Consider the following 27,755-nt stretch of genomic DNA (forward strand, 5'->3'; position numbering starts at 1 on the left):
GCTAAATGCAGCACTTTGTGAACAAATTCAAAGTTTACAGCACTCTAGTGATTTTTTCCCCTGCAACAGAGAACTGGCCAGTGTTATAAAATACCATATATCAGCCATACTGAAAGTTGGGAATTGTAAGGTGTACTGTCTTCTGATCTCTCAGATATAATTCCATTGAAATAATAATATTGTAATAGTATGAGGGAAGAGGTTTTTTTATGGCTCTCAGACATGTTTTAGTTTAACTGATATTGAAGCAGTGAGTAGAACGGTATTCACACACTGTATGTGTATTTACAATATACAGTTTATATACGAGCTATTATGTGTTTTCTGCTGGAGGCTAGTCTTGTAAAAGAATAGTCTAGAATAGCTTTCATGGTCCATGTGTTGTCCATTTGCCTGTCAGTAATAGTTTTGACAGAAAAAAAAAACAGGGGGTTTGAGTGACTGCTGGTCTGTCTTAAGGTATGGTAATGAGGCAAATTAGAAGAGATGAGAGCTGAACTGGGTATGTGAAGGCAATTATCCATGAAACTTTTGTGTCATGCTTTATCTTTATCAGATCTCTCTTTTTCTATTTTTGGCATTTGCTGATGACACAAAGAAAGAATGGTAATATTTCAAGAGATATGTATTTTAGAAAAGTGAAGTGAAGCACTAAGGTAGAGGACAATTTAAACGAGAACATCTCATCATTAAACTGTACAACGTAACAAGGATTTTGTAGTTCTGCAGGAAACAGTCTTGCTCGTGTTATTCTCATAAGTAGAATTTACATAAATTAAAATGAAATGCATTTTATAATAATGATCCTAAGCATACAACTACATTTTCTTCTTTGTTAAGTGTACACTGTTTTGTTTACTCCTTTTATGTTAAGAGTGGTCGTGGCAAGTCAGTTATTCAGCATACTTGAAAGGAAAGTACATAAGAAGCATGAAAGGATAGTGAAAAGGGTCTTAGTTTTAAATGAACAAGGAAGCTGTGAATTTCTAGTTTCTGTTTTCAGCGGGTTAGTAAATCTAATTTTGACACCACATCTAACACCAAACCAATGATTAGAAAAGAAGCAGTGATTAGAAAAGAAGCATTAAATGCAGCAAATGAAAACCAGGTGTCACAAGTCTTGATGAATCTGTGTGTATAATCCACAAAGAAAGAAAGTGACAAATGAAACATGCACATTAAGGAGACCCTAACCAGGCTCAATTGCTATGCCATCTTGAAGACTGCTACTATCTTCACACATCTTTTATGTCATTGGGAATAAGTGGCATATTGTATCATCTATACACTCTAAAGTCACTAAGATTTATACTAAAAGCGGGTGCATAGATCTAATTCATTTTTTAAGAAAGAATAACATTAAAGAATAATTATGCAAGAAGAGGAGATAGTTAATATTTTTTAAAGAAACCCAGATCATTATTAAATTGTCTTAGTGCACTTGTAAATTTCACATGTCCCAAAATGAACTATCTTTATAATGTTATATACTCACCATGAGCCAAATTCTTCCCTTTGTAACATTCAGGCAGCCCTGCTGTAGTCACTTAAAATACTCATGTAAAGGGACATGTAATAATGTACAATACTTATTGCCCAATTTATTTTCTGTTGAGTACCAAATCTTTTTTGCAGTAAGGACACATGACAACAGGTTACCCTTTTAATTTAAAATATCTCCTCCTCCATTGTTTTTTGTGTTATAAAAGTAGTGAAACTATGTTATTTCCCACACACAATGCTAGCAAAGACTGCAGCATACATCTGAAATTCAACCATAAAATATTGAGCTACATAGATTTACAATAAAATATCTTAAGTTTTGTTCCTGTTTAAATTATCTAGTCTCATATCAGAAACTGAAGTAAAACATAAAAGGCCAAACCTGCTCTGTTAAATCTGTGTAACCTTATTTATTTCTAGTGATAGTATAGAAATTGCATGAAGGATCTCAGGCATTTGAATTATGGTCAGTACCGTTTGTTCCATAGAAATCGGAGCTTCCCTAACTGTAGTGGCTCTAGGAATGCCCTACAAAAAATTCCAAACCACATAGCTGGAAACAATAGGTTCCTGCAGATTCTTAGTCTGACTAAATCTAACTAATTCTTAGTCTAACTAATTAAAGTCAGTGGAAAGATTACCCATTGGCTTCAGAAGGAGTCAGATGCCTCTCCCCCCCATCTCTACAATCATTTTACACTGGCTTCCACCATGAGTTTGGAGAAGTGGAAGATCATTGGCCACAAACCTCCATAGCCTGAACACTACAGTGGTCCCTGCAGGATCACTATATGGGGGAACATGTCACAAAGGTGGTACTTCCATCCTTCTACAACAGTAAGAGAAGATTTATATACATTCCAGTGTCTTTAACTGAACTATTCTAGGCAACCATTGCAATTTTCATAATTACAAACAGGTGGGAAGATTTAAACTATTTAAATGGAAAACAATCTTGTAGAGTTTACTGTCTTTCAAATCAGCTTGGTTAGGCAAAAACTGGTGCTATCTGTTCCCACTCCCATAGGTTCTTCCCACAATTATATCTCAGTGTTACATTCTGCGGTGTTAGGTACTACTGTATATTAATATATGATATACAATACAGACATATCACTATCATTATTCTATGTGTTATCGGAAAGAGAGCTCAAGATATCTTCAAATCCAAAAGCACAGACTCCTACCCACTGATTAAAAGGAATAGGTCACCTAGCTCAGCCCGTAGCAGGAACTATGCATCATATTTGGATATATTTTACCATATTTTCCCTCCACTAGATAGTGGTGCTATATAAACACATTAGCCAGTTCATTACTATACCACAAATGCTGCAGTAGGTATCTAAAGTACTCACAGTGGAATGGGTTACTAATGAAATGTCATTTCCTAGCCTTAGTTGGTTTGTGTTGCAACCTTAATGATATTTAAACTTTAAAGTAAATTTCCAAAGTGGTGCACAGGGATTTAGCCACGCGACTTCCATTAACATTAATCGAACTCATGTGGCTAATTCCCACCACACTAAAAACATACCTTTTGGTTGATTGTGCATGCCATGCATGTGTGTGAGCGTTTGTGTGTGTGTGTTAGAAAGAAAGTGTGTGAACAATAAACTGAAAAGCATGGATTTTTTATTTTAAGTGAATTTACTCTTCTTCATATATTTAAAAAATTTAGAACACTGAATACTGGAATCCTTTATTCACAGTAGCACGGTAATAAAATCAATGACAGCACAAGCTTCCCTGCTCTGATGAACAAATGCACCTCTTTCTGATGTGGTGGGACGGCCTAAAGATGTGACGGAGGGATAGGTTCTTATCCACTTAAGTGCTGTATAGTCTTTTTTTTGCCAGCCCTTTATGCTGGAGTGAATTTTAAAAGTAAGAATGAAAGAGCTAAGTTGGCTAAAATAAGACTTCATCTCAACCTTCATCCAAAATGCAAACCATGCCTCTCCAGAGATTCACTAATGTTTGGATAACTTTAAAATATGAATATATTGTCTGATTTTTGCATATTCTGTATGCTCCATTTCCTGGTTGTTACTGGAAGAGAAGTGCCAAATTTCAGTGAGCGAAGCTGTTTTCACCATACTACCAGCCCCAAAGGAAGCCAAGAGTACCCAAAAACTTGATCGCTTGTTCAAGGGCTTTCCTGCCCCGTTTTACAGATTCATTAGGTTTGACTTGTTCAAACACAGTTTGGCCGTGCATTCAAACCTTGGGGTGCTTTTCTCCTTGGAAATGTAGCCTTCTGAGGTTTGCCCTTACTGATTCTCAGAAATGATCATTGGGAGGATGGGGTTTAGTTTCAGAGTCCCTCACCTCTTACAGAATGAGAGTGAAGTTATATGCATAGGCCCCTGTGCTCCACCCCTCTACATGGGGTGAATTTTACTCCCAGAGATTTAAAAACAGTTGCATAGATTGTCCCAGTAGCAAAGTAGAGAAGAATTAGGCTTCTATGTATAGAACCTGGGTTTAGAAATACTTTCACTACTCCCTGGATCAATGGAGCTCAGCTATTCACAAGAAGATTAAGGCTATGGGTTGCAGTCCCACAACTACGCCTTCTGCTGGCTACTTCTGAGCTGCTGTGGAGAAAAGATTGAAGTGTGGGCTATGGCTTAAGAAATAGCATTACATTTATAAGCTATGCCATAACTCCCCCATGAGTCTACTTTGAAGCGAGTCTCAAAGGAAAAAATATTAAGTTTTCTTGAAAGATCTAACTCAGAATGATAAACGTTGGCTGACTGGAAAACAGGAATAACAAGACCATTTTTCATTATTTTCACTTAATGGATTTCAAAATAGTTACCTCATAAAATAAATAGTTTAAGTTTCCACATCACCTTGCCTTTAATCCATGTATGTAATGCAAATAAATGAATAAAGAATTTTCATATCCTCCAAAGTTTACACTGATTCCACCACATAAAGACTAAAAATCTCAGTTAGCAATGATGACCCAATGGTGATTTGGTTTACCACACAAACAGCAGGCTTACAAAGGTGAAGTTTTGTCCCTTCAGCTGAGCACGATACATACACTTAATCAAACCAGACCCTAGCAGCAATTTTCTTCTTTTTTGTTTTAGGCCCAGTTCTGCAAAAGCTTATGTGCATACTTAACTTTATGCATGTGACTAGTCCCGTTAAAATCAATGAGATTACTCACACATTTAAAATTCAACATGTGCATAACTTTTGTTGCAGGAGTGCCTTACAGCACACGTTCATTTTTTAATCTCTACTTGGTCACATTAAAGTGGTTTCTGTTACTTCATCTCCTATTTTAAACCAACAATTTTAGAAATGTACTGTGTCCATGATTTGCGAAACAAGGAGAAAAGGTGTAACTCCTTGAAAATTGCATTGCTGCAAGTGAAGTTGAAAATGAAGCTTGGGTAGGACCAAAGAAAAACAGTTTAAATTGCTAAATGCACAAGACAAGGTGGGTTGGTGGGTAGGTGCGAGGAACATACAATTAAAGTAACACTTGTTTTTTCGCATTGATAAATAAACTTACTTTTGTAGTTGTATAAAAATCTCCTCTCTTTGTGTAAATGTGATCACTCCCTATGATCTATTTGAATATGTTTGCGTCTGAAAACATCTGAGCGATCCCATCACTCCCTTTTCAAAGCCATATGAAGCTTGCAATGCAGGATAATTAAAACAAATCTTGAGTAAACTGTTTCAGGGAGATAGAAGTTTGATGGTTGGATATCTCAAAAATTGTAACCAGATGTTCTGCAGAAGCCATAGTAGTTTAAAGATCATGAGTGCTTTTTTTTCTTTGTATGAAGCAAAAATATTCTAATTGAAGTTGTCAGCAGGAGTGAGACTAATATGCCTGAATCTGATTAAATAATAGTTTATTTTACATTCAGTGTGGCCTAAAATTGGCTGAGACCAAATTGGAAAAGTTTTTCTCTTGAAGACTTTTTATTTAAATAAAGTGAAAATAAACCTAGTTAATGTTAGCCATTTTCTTTAATATTGCCAACTATTGTCTATCAACTTCCTCATTTCATTTGAACACTGTAGCTGTCCATAGGACCCACATTTCCTTCCTCTTCTCTGATTGATTGATTGATTGATTGATGACATGGAAAAAAGTGAGATGGGCAGTGAAGTATATCATTTAATAGGTTATTAGAATTATTACTGAAATCTGGCAAAAATTTAAAATACAACACAAGTGTGTCCTCTCTCCTTGCCCCCACCCGCTGCACCATGGAAAGCACAGAAATTCATGCAAAACATGTTAATGGTTTTTGTGCATAATGAAAGCAGTTTGTATGTTTCAAAGGTACCAGAACATCCAGTGATCTACATCTAATGTGTAGCAGCTTTCCTGGCAATTAGTCATTCCATACTGAGTAGCAGAGTGACACGTAAATGCAGGAAAAACAGAGGGTAAGGCTCCTGTGTAGACTGATGAATACTGAGCTTTCTTTTCTAATTCTCCATGATTGAGTAAATTAAAATAATGAGATCTGTTAAAGCCAAATTCTGATACTTTTACCCCAGTTCAGTGGTATCTTATTCTACTGTGGTCCCATTTACTTCAAATGGGACTGTGTCTGGTGCTATTCAGCATGAGTAAGGATATACCCCTCTGGCCCTGAGTGAATGGCCATCATTAAAAGCTAACAGGCAGAGCAGTTCTTCCCCCTTTCCTCATTTTTCAACTGATTTGATCTCTTGTTATTAATAAAACTGTGTCCCTAGCTTCTGTTTGCCAGAAGCTGGGAATGGGCAACAGGGGATGGATCACATGATTATTACGTGTTCTGTACATTCCCTCTGAAGCACGTGGCATTGGCCACAGTTGGAACACGGGATACTGGGCTAGATAGACCTTTAGTCTGACCCAGTATGGCCGTTCTTATCCTGGATTGAAAAGAGGGCAGTGTGTTCTGAAGGAGTATGAAATACTAAATTGCATAATGTGTGTGTCTGTGTGTGCACGCACGTTATAAAAGTTGTACTTCAATGCTTCAAAATTGGGCCACAGATTTTTTTTTAAATTGAACCTGACTTAAAGATGACATATTCAAATTTGTGAAATTGCCTATTCTCTACAATCTGCCAGTAATTAACACGCAAGACCAAGTTTTTAGGTAGAAAGCAATATTCTGTAAGAAAGCTACAAGACTGTTTCATAACAAGATCATTAATCATTTAACAGTTCTAGTAAAAATGAGACTCTCAATGGATTTAAGCTGTAATTTGTACGACAATATTGAAGAAACATTTAATATTACAAATACGGAATAAAGAGGGAATTTTTTCCCTTAGTTTCAAAGCAGTAGGGCATAAATCATGGAATGAGATACACTATGTAGGGTTGGATTTTTTTTTCTACAAACTTTGGGCCAAATTGTGCCTTCACTTCATGCAAATACACCAGAATCAATGGGATTACATTGGGTATAAAATAGAGCAGGATTTGCCTCTTTGTTAGGCAAAGGAAGTTAGAGTTGAATTAGACCCAAAACAAAACTCTGTTGAACATACAGCAAAGAAACTTGTTTAACTTTGCTGCTACTGTTCAGTACTTTCTGAACATTGCCCATTAGTTCAGGAGTGCTCGTAATAGAAGGCAGGCACAAAATGTCCCTAGAGGCTAATGACAGGAATTAATCTGAAGTATAACCCCTCAGAGAATTAACATATCTCATCTGTACAAGTGACTTGATTTTAAAATGATCTTTTCCCATAAAAACCAATTTCTGCCACATGCATTCATATGTCAATAGATAGGGGGTTATTCACAAGAGCAACAGTGCTGTGTGTGCACCATGCCCTGGCTGACTGACCTGGGCACCAAGGATGCTTGCCACTGATAGGTGGTGTTGGCCTTCGCAAAACCCTGTTTGCTGGGTGGAGCATTTGTCACAACGTGAACCTTGTAGTGTCTCCCATGCCCTTCATACCCTTCTGCCAATTTTATTACAAGGGAATGATATAGTTCTAAGTTTTCATAGCCAGGCCTATTTCTACCTTACTGGCCACAAGGTGCGAAAGCCTATTTCACAGCATAGACAGCAATACATGTTTCTTTTGTAACACTTCTAGAGAACAGAGCTTTTCCCTGTTCAGTCCCTGAAAGAAGATATTTGGCAAAGATTTGCAGAGTTTGGAGGGCGTGGGGATGTTTGGTTTGGTTTCCACCCCAAGGAGAAAATTCTGAGCTTATTGATTAAATATCAGACTTGCAGTTTGTAAATATATTCCTGTCCTCAGTATCTCTTCTGTCAGCCAAGAGGATTTTACCAGGTAATAAATATACAAAGAGAGTGAGAGAAATTTGACATTCATTGCTAAGGAAAATTGAATCAAATTTAAAAGAAAATTCTTAGGAGGATGAGAGCCATAGCTTCACCAGTACAACAGAAATGATTTTGAATGTAGCCTCTTAATGAAAAGTTCCATCCATTTTGCCCACACATTAGTCGCATGGGAAGTTGAAGGACTAACATTTTAATTTCAAACTGGTATTTCTGAGCCTACTGATAATAGCAATGGTCAGGCTGCAGGGTGACATCATATCATTTGTGGCACCAGCAGTTTGGGAGCTCAGTGTACAGAACTGGAAGCCACAAAAATGTTGTACGCAAACCAAAGCAGCATAGTCTAGTGAACTGATCAGGGGACAGGACCTAGGAGTTCATTTTGAGTTCTAATCTCTGCTCTGCCACTGGATTTAGGTAAGTCATATAAATCTCTGCACATTTGCTTCTCCAGTTGTAAAATGGATGCAATAATATTTACCTACCATGAAGATTATGCTGATGAGTTGCTGTTCTACATTTGCTTTAGCAAGGGCACTGAATGCATTTACAATGCATTGCTGCCCAGGCAACTTCATTTAAGCAGCCTTAGTGGTACCTCAGAAAGAGTGTAGGGTAAATTAGCTCTGACAATGGAGGAAGGCTTGCTTTGTACCTCACCGTCCCACCTCGGTGCTGGTTTTCATTAATATTACCTTCCCATCCCTTGCGTTTTTCCCAAATAAAGCCTGATTACTCTGACACTATGCAGGTAAATTTCATCCTATATGTAAAGAACTCACAATGGAAAAAGCACTCTTGGTTTCTTACATTTGGCTCCCATACTGCTGATGTCAAACTGATGCCATTTAACAGAATGGTGACTGCTGCCAGCAATAGACTCACAATGCCAACTGGAATTAAAAACAATCATTTCAGTGCAGTTCAGGCTATATGCGGTAAGAAGGGACTCTAACTATGTGAACTTTGAAACTGCTGCCTTGAGCAAGTTAAGAGGGTGCCCCTTTCTTTTAATGTTAAAGGGAAAGTAGCAATTAGACCAGAGACATTGGAAACATATTAGTCTGAAAATAAAATAAAAATAATTGGGCTGTAGCTATATTCTCATGTGTTTGTGTGTATATGTTTGTGTATAAAAATACACTGAACACATTATACACAAATCCATAGCACGGCAACAGGAAGAGGAACCTCAAATTATTACTTGGATACGTTATCAAAATAAATGTTCTCCTTTACTATGCTGTAGGTCTGTCCCAAATTTTTTGCTCTGAATTAAGTTCCTGAACAAATAATTCAACGTGAGTCAAGCTAATTTAGAAAATAATCACAAACGCTGCTACCTCCACAGGACCAAACTTGATGGGGAATCTAGGGATTTTCCCTCCTAATACTAACCACCAGAGTTTTGCTTTTGTGGTTTTTGCACAGATCTATTAACGCTTAGATTTCATGATAAACTATCTATTTTTGTATAGTGTCCTATACTACGTCATAGATTTTTAAAAGTCTTTAGTTAATAGTCTGTGACTCAGTATTGAACTAACACCTTTACTGAATACATCCTATCAGACTGAAGGTCTGTATACCTGTACTGGCCTCAAACTCCCAACACATCCTGTGTCATGAATAGAACTTGCTCTCTTCACTTGTTCCAAAATCCTGGACTGTTAAAGGAAGGGATGTTGGAAGTGCTCAAGAAGAAATGTCTCCATAATGGTAGGGAAATTGTTCTTTTTCTTCTCTTCTTTGTATTTATAAGTAAAACCACAGAATACCCTAAATTAATTCTGCAACAAAACAATATGCATTTAAATCTTAATATGAACTAGGTGACATACCCTATAATTGTTGTAGACCTTATAGCTGATGTTTTAGTAATCTTTTCATAACCATTCCCAATATATTTCCTTTTGACTGTAGAGACTAGGAAAGGCCTTTTGTAAATAATTTATCACCTGTACATATTCTATAGTGGAAATGGTTTTGAACCCTGATAAGTTTCTATTTTAATAACATTATCCTATCAATAGAATTTTTATGGATCTTATTTTTAAAGCCAAGTACATAAACAAATACAAAGAAGGAAAAACCTCTATATCTGATCCAAAACCATCACATATTAAAGAAAGTTTAAGTTAAAAAGGGAAGAGTTTATCCATTTAAAGGTGGAATAGGTATAAAAATATAAACTATAAAAATTATCCCTAAATCTATTATTTTGCTTAAAGTAAGATCATGGGACATAGAAAAGATGCTTAGGCTAGATCTAACCACTTAGGTTTGGTGCCATATTGTCCTCCCTAAGCTTACAATAGGAAATAACTATGGTAATTGTTTCATATTGATTGGTACATGGAAACCACTGTAGCAATAGCACGTGACAAGGCTTGCAATAAAGGCCTGATCCAAAGCTAGATGGGCAGACTCCTATTGATTTCAATGGGATGTGGATCTGACCCTAATACCAATATGCCTCAAGGAGATTGGGAGTCATCAGACTGAAGGGGTATTTCCTTTAACTCCTCAAGAAGTGCATGTAGTGAAACTGCCCTATATGAAGTGTTTTGTTGTTGTTTTTAAGAAATTAAATTTTTTAACATTAAAGATACCAGGAAAGATTTTTCAAATGTCAGTTAGGCAAATTATTCCCATTGATCTGCAATAGCAGTCGGGCATCTCCCTGCCCTTTGTGCCTTTTTAAAATTTCCCCCACTGCCCTAAAGAGTGTCTAAAAATTGGATCAAGGATAAGGATACACTTTAGAAAATCATTTCAAAAAGTAAAATTGTAAATATTTTCAGATTTAATTGACAGACTTTGGGTAACATTGTCAAAGCATCTAAGTGAGTCAGGAGGTTAAGTCCCATCTACAGGCAATGGGACTGAGGATTCTAAGTCACTTAGTAGCTTTTGAAAATGTTACCCCTTAAGAGCTTTTCCATCTCTGGTTTTGGAAGCTGGTGGCTGAAATCTGCAGCTGAGAGTTCTTACTCTCAAAACCTGCCTATTAGGGGGAGCAGTGCTTTGCGATCCATTCTCTATTAACAGAGATCAAATAGGCTTTAATAAGGTCAGGGAATGCTTTTTAAATGGCTGTGTTTTAAAAAACAAAAAACATATCTTGCCCATCTGATGTCCGTTTCTGTGGAAGTGGGAACCTGACACCAATAGGTGAGATGCAGGAACTCCAGCAGCTTCAAGCTTGAAACTCTCATTGTAGCATGAATTGATTGCAGGATTGGGTCTCTCAATAACTACCACATTAGCTAAGCTCTGCAAATGTCTGCTGGCTACTACTGCAGCTCTTCAAAACTAAGGGATATTAAAAAAATATGGACAGATCTTTCCTACACTTTTATTGGTTCATTTGACCAATGCAATTATTTCATGAGATATGTATTTATGCCCACATTTTCAAATATTGGTGCCTAATTTAGGCACCTAACTCCACATTTAGACATCTAAATAAATGGTTCAACTGACAAAGCTCTGCACCTCAGGAAACATGTCCATTTATATAAGTGCCTAATTATAGATTTACAGTCCCAACTTTAAACACCCAAGGTTGAACATTTTGATCTAGCGCTAAAGAAATTAAAGTGTAGGAACAATTTCCAGCTTTTGTGATGTCTCCTTTAATATGTCTAGGACTGGTACTGAAGATAATTTATATTGTTGTTGCTTGAAAATAAATCACTGTTGTGTTTGTTGTATTACACTCTTTCTGATGTTATTTTTAAAATTTTGTTAACTAATATAAAGGATGTAAATCTCATCTGGAGATTTTTCTTAGTATGCTTATGCTGCAGCAGCCACAAAACACAAGGAATCACACAAGAAGCAGTAATCTGTGTGAACTAATGCCTGATTTTTAGGCAGTAGTTCAGAAATGTAATAGAGCATGATTCCTTTTCAGCAAATCATTAGTGGGGAGAAGTTTATAGTCAGTATTTGAGGTGAGAGACAGAGCACAAACGCACACACATGCTCTCTCTCTCTCTCTCTCTCTCTCTCTCTCTCGCTTTCACTCTCTGTCACACACACACACACAGAGTGATTATCTGTTCTATCCTAGTATATTATACTCAATATTTTGCACATGAAATATTATTAATCCTAAAATTAAGTACTTTTAATTTCCATTGGTCCTTAAATATTAATTTAAAAACAGCTGCAGTGCTCTGTTCAATATGATTTTGAAATGTGTGAAAAAGACTAGTCAGTAGCACATAGTTATTTTTATAACAGTTACTGAGCTACTGATAAAATCTGTTCTGGTGCGAATGTATTGAAGGTGATGGAGAGACTGATAGAGGCTCCCTAGGTAGTTCTGCTACGTTATACTCTGATGAAGAAAAAACAGATCACTAATTAAACAGGACCTTAGTACTTCTGAGTGCACCCTGGCAGAGACAATGCATTATCTAGAGTTGATATGTGCATGGTAGGGAGAAAAATAGAACTAAGCTTTAGGAAAACAAAGACAATCAGTGCTTTCTTCTTGAGCAGCTGCAGCCAGTTCCACTAATGGAAGTGCAAGAGCAGAAACTGGCAGCACAAGGTATGTGTTCGTTTTTACAGATGGCAATGCAGACAAGTTGGTAATTGAAAAGGAAGTCGTGTACGTGAGCTAGTTGACGGGGGACAGCCTATTACAGTACTTTCCTGTGTAACTGACTTGGTGAGTTATTGAAGAAGGATTTTTTTCCCCTTGTGAATAGATTTCAGTCATTACAAAATGATATCGTTATTGTTAAGAAAATTCAGGATTCTGGCGTAATTTTTTTAATAGTGTTATTAAAACTTTTAAAAATAGAAATTAGATTTACCTGCATGGAGAACTGAATCCTCCTGCCATTTAAGTCAATGGCAAAACTCTGCCCGAGCAGGCCCATACCATATTTTAGTAGCTGTAGCTTAGTGCCCTCACTAGGAGTTAAGGCTGCTCAACAGCTTGCAGGATCAGGCCCCGAAAAGCTTTTCAAATCTAGTTAAAATGGCAGTTTTAAGAAACCGCTCTTGTTTAAAACAATGCTTCATCAGTTAATCATTTAACTCATTGTAAACTATGCTAATAAATGTCTCAAATTGAAAGTACTTCTAATAGCTTATCAGTGCACTCTACACACACATAATTAATAAGAAAATAACCTCAGTGCCAAAGAATTTACAATCCGCACAAATGTCTCCATAGTTTTTATGTCAGTCCTCACCGTATTATCTTGGGGGAAGATATGAAATTACAGTTATTCCTCTGTAATTTGCATTGCTGGGAAGAGACACTGCACGCTCCAGAATGTCGCAGGTTAGTGCTTAAATGCAATAAGGAAAAGGTAATGCATCGCAGAACGTATTATGCAATCACATAGCTCTGTATAGTTCTTAACCAATAATTAAATAATGATCAGTTCCAGCCTGTGGCACTTAGACTGTAACTGCTGGGCATCAGCATCTTCCTGGGTAAAGATGAAGATTAAATATCATTTGGCAGGGTAAGACAGTAAAGAAAGGGTGGGGAATTGGGAATGGATGAAGGATACAACAAATGTGCTTACTGTTACTTATATATCTGCTTTGTGTGTTTGTTTATTTTCTTCTTGATTTGACTGGCAAGTGTTCTCTAGTTGTAACAGTAATGAAATCTTAGTATTGTAGGCTATTTCAGCACACTTTTGTTATTGTTGTTGTTTTAACTGATAGGTGGACTGCCAGGTTTTATTTATTTGTTTTTGCACTAGTGAAAGGTACTGTATCTTTAAAGACATCTTACAAAATATGTTACCAGCCCAGGTACTTGCTTTCTTTTATGATGCTATAAAAAACTGAAATGTATTTTACTTGCACATCAAAATACTTATTTCCCCAGGGGAATGGGAGAGTAGAATTTTCAAAGGCTGCTCTGATATTAATGTTTATTTTTTTTTAAAAAAAAATATCTGATCTTTCTATACTTCTGCTGAATTTTGCTTTTCCCTAAGAATTGATTCCTGTACTTAATAGTTGTCAATGCAGAGTGTGTTGTCAGAAGTTGAAAGATATTGTCGCATCAAACCATCAAAAATTCTACTAAACTTTTAGTTTGAATTATGCATGTAATATTAACCTCTCTCTTGGCATTCCTCTCCTTTTCCCCTCTCCACCACACATTTTCAAAATAAGTAATTCCTAATGTTGTACCTGAGAATAGGTATTTTATATTTGAGTACTTTTGGTTTGGCACTTTGACATGACTTCAGGAGACAATTGGTACCTCCTAATTAAAGTTGAAAACAATTTCCATTTTAACTCCCTTTTAGATTTGTATATTTTTGAAAAATCAAACTCTGGGGCTGAAATTTTCTCTGGTCTATTCTTGAAGGTGATTCTTTTGCGTTATGAAGACACAGAAAAAAACACTTTACTTTTTTAATTTGTAAACATGGCTACAGCAACTAAAATTTGAAAATTTGCATATGGACAGAACCCTTGATGATGTGCGGTGACTTCCATAAGTTTGGAAGGGGAAACAGTTTTGACAAATTTAGGAAAGTTTGTAAATTGTGCAGTGAGCATGCAGTCGAACATTTTAGGGCTAAAAGTTTCCTTCTTTTATCCCTAATGGAGGAGAGTATCATGCAGCCCAACACCCAAATACACTCATCCTGTGGTACTATTTATGATTTCTGTGTATCTTGTCTTCTGCAACCAGATTGCAGTATGTTTCACTTCTGGCACAATAGAAAACCAGAAATGTCAAAGAATCCCATTCAGGCATCATCCTTCATTATTGCCTGATGGAGAAGTGAAAGTAATCAGCAAAGCAGGCAAGTTTTGTATGTCCAAGAACCAAGACTGGTGATGGAAGAAAAATGTTTGGGTGATGCCTGTGGAGCCTTTTTGAGTTTCAAAAAAGCATCCTTTGACATGAATTTTGAAAGGAGGAATGTCTTTCATTGGTACCAGAACAGTATTAGAACCCTTACTTAGTCTAGCTAGCTAAAGCCCAAAAGTTCTTAAGCGGTAGTTTTGGCTATGTTGTTAGGGGGGCGGAAGAGGTGTGTGTTCTAAGCTAAGTCCCATAAGTTGCATAAATTCATTATATTTTAAGTGCTTGTGTAACAAGCATAAAGCATAGTGACACTGCTAGAATAATTGCAAAGCTCTAATCACAAATTGTACTAAGCTGCACTGTTTTTTTTTTAATTATAAAGTACTATTTAGTGCGCATTATTACTTTTCTAAAACAAGGACCTGATTGGGGGGAGGGATAGCTCAGTGGCTTGAGCATTGGCCTGCTAAACCCAGGGTTGTGAGTTCAATCCTTGAGGGGGCCATTTTAGGGAACTGGGGTAAAAATCTGTCTGGGGATTGGTCCTGCTTTGAGCAGGGGGTTGTACTAGATGATCTCCTGAGGTCCCATCCAACCCTGATATTCTATGATTCTGCAAATACTCCTAATAAATGGACTGGGGCTATTCATTTGATATTATATATTGTTTTTATAATTATTAAAAAGTACTGATACTAAGTTCTGTTTTAAATAAAGTATTGGAAACTGAAGAATAGCTTAAGGAGATAAAACAAATATTTGGGGGAAATTCAGGCTTGACAACATGTATGCCAAGTTTCAGACTGATTTGATTTGAAACGGCCAAGATATGAAACCATAAAAAATGTGAGTAAATAATCTGCATATCAAGGGATGTTATGCAATTACATGGTTTCAATATGGTTCCTATTCATAGAAAACAGTTAGAAAGAGTGATCTACTGCACATGCTCAGTGACTAATTACAAACTCTCATAGTTTAATTGTATAAAAGTATTTCCCCTCAAAATAATAAACCATGTGGCTGTCTCGCTGCTAGTCAGATTTGAAGATGTTTTTCTTTTTTCTAAAACTAAGCCTTTACAGCCCTAGATTTGTCAAAATGTTTCTAAAAACCTGAGGTTTTTTTTTTTCATTTTTGGCCAGTCTCCATATTATAAACAGCTGAACTGATTTAAATAAAGTTTTCAGTACAAAAAAATAGCCACATCTGGGCTGACAAACCTGTGTGCCAAGTTTCAGCCCTATGTGATTTGAGACAACCGAGATATTAAACACCCAAATCTAGGAACTGGAATGGAAACAGTGACAGACTCCTAACTATAGTGGTCCCTTCAGGATTTGTGATTACTATACAGTGCTTATAAGGATACAGATGATTGAAGATTGATTGAGTAGACACATATTTTAGTTATTTAGACCCTTTGGATTTATTCTCCCAAGAATGTACAGGACATTTACATGGATAACTCCAATTAGTATTGGTGGCATTGTTTGAAGAATTAGACCATGTTGTCTGTGGTTCAAACCCTATGACTGGTTATGTCACTATCATTTTCCCGGGCTGCTGTTGTGACACTGTTGTGGCTATGATAGCATATGTGTTCATATGAAGGAAAGGCCAAAACAGAATACAACAAATTTCTATTAATTGCTGCCATAGGCCCATATTCACCAAAGCACTTGAGCATATGCATAAGTCTTATTTAAGTCAGATGGTCGTAAGGATTTACATAAGTGCTATGCTGCAGAGGGATGAACTTAAGTATGTGCTTTGCTGACCTGGGGCCATAATGACTGCTTCTTAACAAACGCCATAGAAAAAGGATCCATGCTATGAATTTGCCATCATCACTGGAAGTTACTAGCGAACACAAAGGTTGTATATTAAAAACTAGGCTGGTTCAAGCCATAAAAACACATATGGGTTAAAAACAAAAGTTACACAAAGTAAATATTTTTGATAATCTGTGCTGGACATCAGCCTTCGTAAAACTTTAAATACAACAGAAACTATCTGGGGAAAGCAAAAAGGATACTTTTATATTTTCTTTGTTAAAAGACTGGTTTCATTAGGAGAAGAAAACTACATAACAATGTTTTTAAGGTAAACAAATGTATGCTTATAAAAATAGCTGCCTTGGTTTCTTACAAGACATGAGCATGATACCTTGGTTATACTTTGAGATGAAGGATGTCTTTTGGTTAATAAACAAAACTGGAGTCAGGAGTTTTGACTCTGCCACAATTGTCGTAAGTGACCTCAAACAAGTCAATTTAAAATTTCTGTGTGTCTGCTTCACAATTGGTATTAAATAAATATGGATAATATTTTTTTACCTGCCTTGTTGGGATGTTATGAGGGTTAATTCATTAATGCTCCTAAAGCATACTGAGATCCTCAGATGGAAGGAAGATTATCTCTGATTATCTTACTATGAACTGAAAGTGACATAGAAATAAGATGTAAAAAAAATAAGCTAAATGAATTAAAGGTAGTAATTGCAATTTTCAGATCAGTGCAGGGAATGTATCCACATATCTTCAATTATTTATAGTGGAGGATGTGTAGCTGAATCCCCTGCACTGCTTTGAAAATCTCAAAAAATATTTTAAAAAAATGTATTTACCAAGTCAGCAGAGATATAACTTTTGTGATTCTGTTTTCTATAGATTTGGGGACTTATTCAAAACTAAGCACTATCTTAATTTGTTGGAATTAATGTATAGCCTTGACAGGACCTTGCTTCTTTATTAATATTAATTAAAATTACTCTTTTGAGCAATGCTGTGCTACAGTAATGTCATAGAGCCTAACAAAGGGTGGGGTGTAAATATTCCATGAGTTCTGTGCACCTTCGGTTCCACCATTAATATATGTGAGAAAGCTATCTGGACATGCTACAGCCTGGGTTACCTTGTCATAATTTTATATATATTATGTCTTCCGTTACCTTGTTAGAGGGCATTTTGCTGCATGCAGCCATCAGGCGCAGGGCAGTGAAAAGGGTGGATAGACTCACTCAAATTAATACTCCACCTTCTTTAACACACCACAGCAAGAACTCATACTCTCAAGAAGGAAAAACTAGGAATAATAGAGTGGTTCCGCAATAGAATCTGCATCCTGGCCATATAAAGTTGTTTTGCTTTGGAAACCTTCATATGGACCAAATTGGAGTTAGTTTAGTGAAACTTTTATTGCACCCTAAGGAAAATAATTTGGCAGCCAGGTGAAGTTTGGCAAAGATAAGCTGGTTGGGTAGCCACAAAAGAAATGAGATGCAGTTATTTACTTATTAGGTAAACATGCATTCCCAACATGGATTACGTTTAACAAATGCACTCTGTCGTATATAGTTTGGACTTGTAGCATCCAGATTTAGAAAAAGCTGATTCTGATTTAGGGGAAGGAGTAAGGGGATGATGTGAGGGGGTGAAAGAGAGATTATCTCGATAACCATCTAGATTTGATTATATCACCTTAAAGTAGCACAATCTGCTATACTAACAAAATTGTGTTCTTGGTTTAAAAGGGCAATTGTTCGCCTGACTTTGTGCTCACTAAAAACATTTCCCCAATCTTGTTAAATTATTGCACTCATTTCAGATTTTTATGGCTGTGCAGCTTACCGGCCCTCGTTTCTTTACGTTTCATTCATTTTCCTTGTATTGATGATTAATGGAGGATGTCGAACGTTAGAGTGAGCAGGCATCAGCAAATGCAAGATCATAATTAGTTTAGCTGACGAGGGCCTCTGATAGCACTTGCATCTGGATGGAAAAATTACCCTATAGGGAACTGGCTGCTCACCAGGTCTTTTTAGTGATACATTGTGAAACACCCGATGAATCAAATGCCCTTTCAATGCCAAGAAAGTGTTCCAGTCTTGAAGCCAAAATTATGTCTGCAGAAAGCTTTCCATTTGAAATGTATCAGAGTACAATTATAACCATTGTATTTTTTTGGCATGAATACCACTCTTCCACAGTATGGATTAAAGTTAAATAAATTACTTAAATTTTATGAAACCCTGAAATTCTGAGTTATAGTATTAGTAATTTTTAATTTATAATGAAATTAGTTTTCACCCAGACTATTCTCCCCCATACCAACCCATTCTTATCTGAGATGAAGACTTCTTATTAAATTCTTTTCTTTGCAAGTGGGGAGCAGAGTTGAAATTCAGATTTCTTTTTCAGCTAAAGAATTCCATTTCCTGCTTGTTAGTATTTGTGCCCACAAACACAGCCTTACTATTGTTTAAATGAGAAGTTTAATGAAATCATTATTTCATAGAAAAAATGTAACAAGCAATACTCATAAACGTGTCTATTTCTAAATATTCTTGGATCATTATTAAAGTTGATGAATGCAGAGCTCAGCCTGGGTTAAAAATCAATTTGTATTTGGAGGAACTGTTCCATGTCTTTCTTTGTCAGACTAAAATAAAATAAATAAATAAATCCATTGATGAGACCGTGTTGTCTGGGTTTCGGATGAAGTTCAAAAGATGTCTCATTAGTATCACTGTACTCTTACTTGTTTGGCAGAGGTTACTCCTGCTTCTCAGTTGGCTGTGGGAAATATGTGGCAGTATATGTAGATTTTAGAATTAAGTGGGAAAGACTGTAACTGAAAGTCATGCATTCTGTTAATGAAGTATAAGCTCAGTTACAGGAACTGGTACGAGCAGATGCAAACTGGAATTAATTGGAAATGATGTATTTTTAGACTTGTTGCTGATCGCACTTTGAAATAAAGCAAACCAAAAAAATGTTTTGCAATGGAGGTACAGTGAACAAAACAGCAAAACTTTGCAGAGTGTTCTCTGTCAGTTTCAAAAGAGTGTATTTCAGAATTCAGTATTTAGAAACCAACATTAAAGTCACAAAACCTAAAGTTCAAAAAGTTAAAGCTGTTATTCTGAAAAGGCTTTGGTGTTTCACACACCTCATCCATCACTGTAGGGTTAATTATAATGAAAATCAGTGGTGCCTATTAAGCACAATTGAACCTGACCTCATTATGGGAAATGTGGTTTTATACTGTCATTGTTGCCAGTCAAGAGACAAAACTCCTGTGTTGATTTGTCCTAACTCCGCAGATCATGTGACTCACCTTTGACCTATCTCTTTTTTTTCTTCCTGTTTCAGAGACGTAGAGGCTCAGGAGTTTTTTGTGCCAATTGCCTGACCACAAAGACCTCTCTCTGGCGAAAGAATGCAAATGGTGGATATGTATGCAATGCGTGTGGCCTCTATCAGAAGCTTCATTCGGTAGGAAGAACTTACTAGTTTGTTCAGGAAAAAGGTTTATACAGCTAAGCTGAAGCTGGGCTGTTGTGGTCTTGTCTGGTTGTATGATTACTACCACTCCCTGGCCTGCAGTTAATTTCCTAACAGGGTTTTTTTCAATATGGTCACTTTGGGATCAGATGTGATTCATTATGAAACAAGCTGGGATGCTGTGGAGAGACATGTTTGAGATCAGCAGTGATGCATTTAATTATTTTGATACAGAATAAGGAAAAATGGTTTCCTTTCTGGGAATTTCATTTAAAGACATACAGTATGTTGTGACAAAAGCTCTCCAAATTGAACAAAGCTCATATTTATGTAGGAGTCCAGAAAAAAAGTTTCTAAAATTAGAAATCAGAAATAGAAACATTGCTTCTTGCCTATATAATTCTATTTTTCTCTTTCCCCCCCCTTCCCTTCTTTTAATAAATATCTTAAAGTTGTATTGTTTTATTTTCCTTATATACAGAGCCCAAATCTGTGTGATGCTTATAATCTACTGCAAATACTGAGAGCCCTCAACTTTCTTTGAAGCTGCTCAATTGAAGGCATTCAGTACTTTGCAGGAGTAAAATTCAGCATTTTATTAGATTGGGCATGAAGTAAGTAATAATAATATCATCACTGGTTATCTATGTTGCTTCCCTTCTTTCAAATATTGCGCTCGATCCTGAATGGTGCTGAGCACTCTGGTAGTGATTCAGCAAAGCCATGCTTAAGTGCTTTTTTGGATTGGGGCCAAAGTACTCAGAATTTTCAAGGATGGAGCCCAAATGTCAAATATGAGTTTATATGAATTCTGCTACTAACTTTAATGGAATTACTTGGGAGAGGAAGGTGAGCAGAATTGGGCCCATTAACTAACTACCCACCTCACAGGGATGTTGCAATGATTAATTATCATTGTTCTATAGACGGGGAAATTAAGGTAAAGAGTTTGGGACTTTGCCAAGGCAACGTGTGAAGTTAGGCTCAGAGCCAAGATTAGAAATCTGAGTTTATGGTTGCCAGGGCAAAATTTTCAAAAACACCCTCTCCCCATTTTTGAAAGTGACATAGGATCTTAAGATCCATTGAATTTCAGTTCCACTTTGGCTTGTAAGTGCCTACGTCACTTTGAAAATGGGACACAGGTGCTTTTGGAAATCTTATCCACAGTCCCGTGTGCAAGCCATCAGACATTACTGCTTACTCAAGTCCCACTGCAGCTGTTTTGTGGAAAATATTTTTTTTTACAATATTCTAATTGCAGCCTGACCAGCAATCTAAAATGTCAACTTTAATTGCTCAATGCTGTCATTTGGGGTTAAGTAGAACAGTTTTTAGATAAAAAACAACCCAACCAGTCAAACAGCATCATCCTGGGACAAGCTGGACTGACATGCAACTAATGATCTGTGGTTACCATGTTGGATGGAACTGTCTGAATACAACATTCTCATGGAGTTCTCCTCAAGTTCCAAATATGTTTTCTGTTTTAAAGAAAATTCATGCCTTGTGAATGTGCTAAAGAGATTTTGAAGGGAAAGACAATTCTGCATTTGAACACTGATCTGATATTTAGGTTTGACTGTTTTTTGTGTCTTCTATAAAAATATCTCATGTTCATTATTAAAAATAAATGATACCCTTTGGTATTTTACCATAACTATCAGTACAACCTAGTGAATAGATCAGAATTACAAGATTCAGTTTTTAGATAAAAAGACCTCATAAAACCCCCATGACCCATTGGAAATAATCCACATAAAATGTGTGCTGCCAACAGTAGTAATTGGTAGTAAGTAATAAACCCTTTATTTATTAGCATATTGCTTGTGGAAAGATAACACTAGTTTTTAGCTCCATTGTTCAAGCATAGCAATAAGCTGCTGTTTAATGGGCACTGACATTAAAGCTTTTAATTGAACTTTGGACAATCAAAGGCCAAAAAAGTAATTAAACTTCCACTTTGCCAGGATATGATAACTGAGCAACTACAGTGTAAACTGACTTCATTTAAGAAATAATTTGAATAAGAAAATCATTCTTTTGAGATAATTTCTTAAACATTATTAAACAAAATACAGTATCTTGTGACTTTCTTTTGACAAAGAATGCATGAACCTGGTGAAATACAGTTTTCTATATAAATCTCTTCATTAAAGATGAACATCTAATTGATTTTTCGGTTCAGAGGCTGAACTAAAAATCTGAAAAAAAATTGTTTTGGGTTGACTGAAAATGGGACTTTCTTGGTTTTCCTTGCTGAAATGAAAACACAAAAATTTTAAGTTTGGGTCAAACAAAGCATTTTGTTCGATCCAATTTTTTTTTTCTTTTTGTTTTGTTTCACTTTTGGGTGTTCTTTATGCTTTTTTTTTTTCATTTGTTTGTTTGCTGGGTGGATTTATTTTTGTTTGTTTGTTTTGGTTTTTAAAAATAAACCTAGATACATTTCTTAATGCCATTTCAGAATGAAAAGTCAAATGTTTCATTTTGAAAATGTCAAAAAATAAACATTTTGACAAAAATAATTTTTGGTTAAAAATATTCACTAGATTTGACTTGAATTCACAAATAGTTTTGGTCAAGCTGAAACTGCATTTTTTGGCAAATAAACTGGGAAAATGTCACCTAGTTCTATTCTGCATACAAAATGGAGGTTGAATTTACTTTTGTGATTATTATTGGAAAATCAAACATTACTCAGATTGTTTATAAAAGAAGACTAGGATTATGTGATTGTTAACTAAGGGCCCAATCCTGTAGGCACTTAATTATGTGAGTAAAGTGAGTTGTGTATGTAAGCAAACCCATTAAATTAAACAATATTACATTTGTGAGTAAAATTACTCACATTTGCAAGCTTTGGACCTTTAATCACCAAACTCTGATTAGATGCTTAATATCTACATGTACAGTGATTACCATTATAATGTCAATATTTGCAACTGGTAATCATACAGTTGTATATAAGATAACTATGATACTCTGTATTAAAAATAACAGATAAGTCTGATATCTCAGATAGAGTTGTCTGAAAAAATAATTATTTGATTTGGTGTCCAAACTGGGGGGGGGAAAGTTATTTTGGGGTGGAGCCAAAATGAATTTTTTTGTCCTTTTTGGCAAATTGAAACCTCCAAAACAATTCATTTCAGGTCAAAGGAAACATTCTGTTCATTAGATTTGGGGGAGGGAAACCTTTTCAAAACAGAAAATTGAAATAAAATTCAAGACAAATAATTGTTTGCATTAAAAAATTGAAACATTTTGTTTAAAAATGTTGAAACAAAACATTTTGATTTTTTTTTTGGGTGGGGGAAGAGGGATTTTGATTGAAACAATTTGGCAAGTTCGAAAAGAGTTTTTGTCAACCTGAGTCTATATTTTTTGGCAAAAACAGTTCAGTGTTGGGTAAAATTTGTTGGAGAAATCTCAAATACCACTTGTTAGTAGTGACTGGCAAATGTTTGTGTTTTAGTGTCTTTTCCTGTGGTTCACATTAGCACTTGTATGATACTCTTGATTAATTTGTAATTATTTTTAAGAAATGGTACAGTGCACATTGTTGCTCATTTTAATCAAAACCTCACAAATTCATCATGGTCCCTACAAATACACACAATCATTTTACCATTTATAGTCATTTTCAACTGGTCAATTTTAAAAACATTTTTATTGATGAAAATTGTATCTAGCTCACTACAAATGCGGTATGTTTAAGAATATACAGTGTGCAGATTTGTAAACACGAAAAAGTGGATCTCTTTCCTATAGTGTCTCCATTCTCAAAACACCAGAATGTAACCATTTTAGCTTTTGCCATGAATTATATTGTATTTTTATTCATTTTGCATCGCTCTAATCTTAATCAGCCTTGGATGACATGACCTACCTCAACAGTTCTTACTCAGATCAGATCAGATCCCCAGACAAATTCAGTGGGAGTTGCACTGGAGTAAGAACTTCAGTATCAGACATACTTTCTTTTAGCAGTCAGGTCACACCAATTTCACATCATGTTGAACAGCTAAGAGGTCTAATAATATTCATCGAATAATGTATTCAGTGAATTTTGTGATACTTTTAAAATAAATTAATCACACATTTTTAATAATTTGACCAACTGTAGAGAGCTGGGCAAATTATTCACAAATCACATTATCATAATCAAAATATAATATACAAGATGTAATAATATATCTGACGAATCTAAGATTTTTTTTTAAATAAAGTATTTGCTATTTTTTTCTATTATTCACCAAATTGAGGGCTCCAGTATAGTTTAAGAAATGAGATCCCACTTTTTTGTATATCTTGAACAGTCCATAAATATCGACCATCTGTTTGCTGCCTATTCATGTGAACGATTAAGTTTGTGAGTGACTCTGCTCAAGTGAGTAGTCCATTTAACTTAGTTGGAGAACAGTCACATGAGTAAAGTAATCCACATGCTTAAGTATTTGCAGGATCAGGCACATATGTTAAACACTTGGGTATGTCGACAGTGCAATTAAAAACCAGTGGCTGGCCCATGCCAGCTGACTCGCGCTCGTGGGAATTGGACTAAGAAGCTGCTTAATTGCAGTGTAAATATTTGGGCTAGGACCCTGCAAGGTGGGAGGGTCCCAGAGCTCAGGCTTCAGCCCAAGCCCAAATGTCTACACCATAATAAAACAGCCCCTAAGCCCTAGACCCACGAGCCCAACTCAGCTGGCACGGCCCAACCACGTGTGTCTGATTGCAGGATAGACATACCCTTAATGACATATCACTTTAAAGCCCTCCTCCTGCAAGTAGGTTTGTGAACAACTCTTCTCACCTGAGTAAAGCCGTGTGTGTTACTCATTTACAGGCTCACACATCTGTAAGATGAGGAGTTCAAATTAATATTTTGTTTAAGCAGTCAAACCAGATCAGGAATCCATACTGCTAGGAAAATGTAATACAGTGGGTGAATAGGAAGAGGGTCATGTGAGAGAGGAAGCAAAGTTCAACAGCAGTGAGCACTCTTTTTACTCCTATGACATATTCTTAGGATGGTCTTAATGATGAGAAAAGATCCTTGAGCTAGTATTAGAAAGTATATATTCCTATTAATGCATGTTTAAATGATTATTAATAATGTAAATTATCCAATTTATATGCATGATATCTATATTACAATGTTCTAATTTTCTCTTAAACATAATTTTGTCCACTTTAGACTTGCTGCTATCCCATTGAGATAACTCTGTTTCAGTTGCTGCTCTTTCGCTGAGTTAAAATTTTACTACTTATTAAACGTCTAAATCAAAGTTTATATTTCTTCTGATTTAGATTTTTAATAGAAAGCAACAGCTTAACAAGTAGCAGCTGTGGCTGGGATGCAATTAACCATTAGAATGAGGCGACCTTAGGGGGAGAAATAGGCGAAAGGGGAGACGAAGATGGCAAGTCGAGATAGAAAATAGCTCTATAAAAATAATGAAGTCCAATACTGAACTTTTTAATCTTAATGTAAAGTTATCCATTTATAGATATATAAATTATAATATCGCACATGTAGCGCCAGTTGTTCAAAATATTGAGTTTAGTCCAGAATTTAATCAACACTTTAACATGGCGTTAAGGAGAGGGGGGAAAATCCAAATACACTTCTGAGTGGGCAGGGCACAGAGCAGTCTGTTGGCCCCCAGCCACCCTAGGATTCTATGCACATTTGGTTGAGATCAACATCAGCTACCAGAATGCCGAACTGAAATGACTTTTAGACTGTTCTTGCTCTCCTTTAATGTCTGCCCAATAGAGTGGCATGTATCATCTTTCAGCACCATCTTTCACCACATTCTTGTGGAGAGGGCTAACTATGGTCCCTCCCCCTGCTCCTTCTGCTTCTTATAAAAGTGCTTTCAGTGCTCACATAAGAGGTCTCTCATAATAGTTCTCTCTCCACATGCACTGCATCTTTGGGGCAGATGGCAAATGGATAACTAAGTACTCTCTGTCCTGATGAAGACTTCAGTATCTCCCTCCCTCTGCCTTACTCGATGTGGTCCTGCCTTCCTCCCTTCCTGAGGTTCCTTCATCTTTTTTCCACTCCTCGTGACTTCCCCAACATAATAGTAATAGCAGTAGTAGTAGTAGTAGTAATAATAATAATAATAATAAGTAATTAATGATAAATACTACCTAGCTCTTATACAGAACTTGTCATCAGGGAGAGTTGAGAGCACTGAGCACATATTGGGTTGGGCACTTAATGAGTGTTTAAGTAAACAAATATAGTATGTTAACTGATATGAGATGGAAGATTTAATGTGGTAACAATAAACATCAGTTGGTAGCTTTATTATTAAAATAAAGAGTTTGCCTCCAAAGTTTTAGCTGACCTTGTTTACTGGTAGAAGTAGACATTCCCTAAAGCTTTCCTGTAATGTGGGTCTTAACTCAAGTACAACTTAGATTTGCATGAACATTGTCACTAAGACTTACTTAATGTGTTTCTTTTATTTATTATGTATGTGTTCCATGCAGACTCCCAGGCCTTTAAACATCATTAAGCAGAACAATGGTGAGCAGATCATTAGGAGACGAACAAGAAAGCGCCTTAACCCAGAGGCACTTCAGGCTGAGCAGCTAAACAAACATCAGAGGGGTAGCGGTGAGGAACAAGTCAATGGAAGCCCATTAGAGAGGAGGTCAGATGATCACTTAACTGAAGGTCACCAGAGAGAAATTCAGCTTCCCAGCCTGAGTAAATATGAGGCCCAGGGTTCATTGACTAAAAGCCATTCTTCTCAGCAGCCAATATTGGTCAGTCAAACTCTGGATATTCACAAAAGGATGCAACCTTTGCACATTCAGATAAAAAGTCCTCAGGAAAGTTCTGGAGACCCAGGAAATAGTTCATCGATATCAGAAGGGAAAGGAAGCTCAGAGAGAGGCAGCCCAATAGAAAAATACATGAGACCTGCGAAGCACCCAAATTATTCACCACCTGGAAGCCCTATTGAAAAATACCAGTACCCACTCTTTGGACTTCCATTTGTACACAATGACTTTCAGAGTGAAGCTGATTGGCTGAGATTCTGGAGTAAATATAAGCTGTCCGTTCCTGGGAATCCACACTACTTGAGTCATGTGCCTGGCCTACCAAATCCTTGCCAAAACTATGTGCCTTATCCCACCTTTAATCTGCCTCCTCATTTTTCAGCTGTCGGATCAGACAATGACATTCCTCTAGATTTGGCGATAAAGCATTCCAGACCTGGGCCAACTGCAAATGGTGCCTCCAAGGAGAAAAGTAAGGCACCACCAAATGTAAAAAATGAAGGTCCCTTGAATGTACTAAAAATAGAGAAAGTTGATAGAAGTACTCAAGACGAACTTTCAACCAAGTGTGCGCACTGTGGCATTGTCTTTCTGGATGAAGTGATGTATGCTTTGCATATGAGTTGCCATGGCGACAGTGGACCTTTCCAGTGCAGCATATGCCAGTATCTTTGCACGGACAAGTATGACTTTACAACTCACATCCAGAGGGGCCTACACAGGAACAATGCACAAGCTGAAAAGAATGGAAAACCTAAAGAGTAAAACCTTAGCACTTAGCACAATTAAACAGAAATAGGTTTCCTTGATGGGAATTCAATAGCTTGTAATGTCTTGTGAAGAACTATAAAGCACTTCATATAGAGAGCATGCCTTATCCAATATAAAATACCTTGTTCTTTTCTCTTTTCTTTTGTTTTTTATTTTATTATTATTGTTATTATTATTAATGAGAGGGTTACCAAGAAGGAAAAACAAATTGAATGGTGGCCGGAGAGGAAAAAGTATAATCTTTTGGTACATGGCTCACCA

At 36.3% G+C, this 27,755-nt stretch overlaps 1 protein-coding gene across 3 annotated transcripts in view; it reads left to right on the plus strand.

Annotated features, from left to right (window-relative positions):
• The window catches only part of TRPS1 (transcriptional repressor GATA binding 1), a 208,245-nt gene extending 180,757 nt beyond the window's left edge, over nt 1-27,488 (plus strand). For all 3 annotated transcript variants that reach the window (XM_065399704.1, XM_065399705.1, XM_065399703.1), the window contains exons 5-6: nt 19,782-19,904; nt 26,427-27,488. In XM_065399704.1, coding sequence (XP_065255776.1) covers nt 19,782-19,904; nt 26,427-27,488 — 1,185 coding nt within the window. The remainder of the gene's footprint in view (nt 1-19,781; nt 19,905-26,426) is intronic.
• The last annotated feature ends 267 nt before the right edge of the window (nt 27,489-27,755 follow it).

This window comes from Emys orbicularis, chromosome 2 (assembly GCF_028017835.1).
Source record: "Emys orbicularis isolate rEmyOrb1 chromosome 2, rEmyOrb1.hap1, whole genome shotgun sequence".
Lineage (NCBI taxonomy): Eukaryota > Metazoa > Chordata > Testudines > Emydidae > Emys > Emys orbicularis.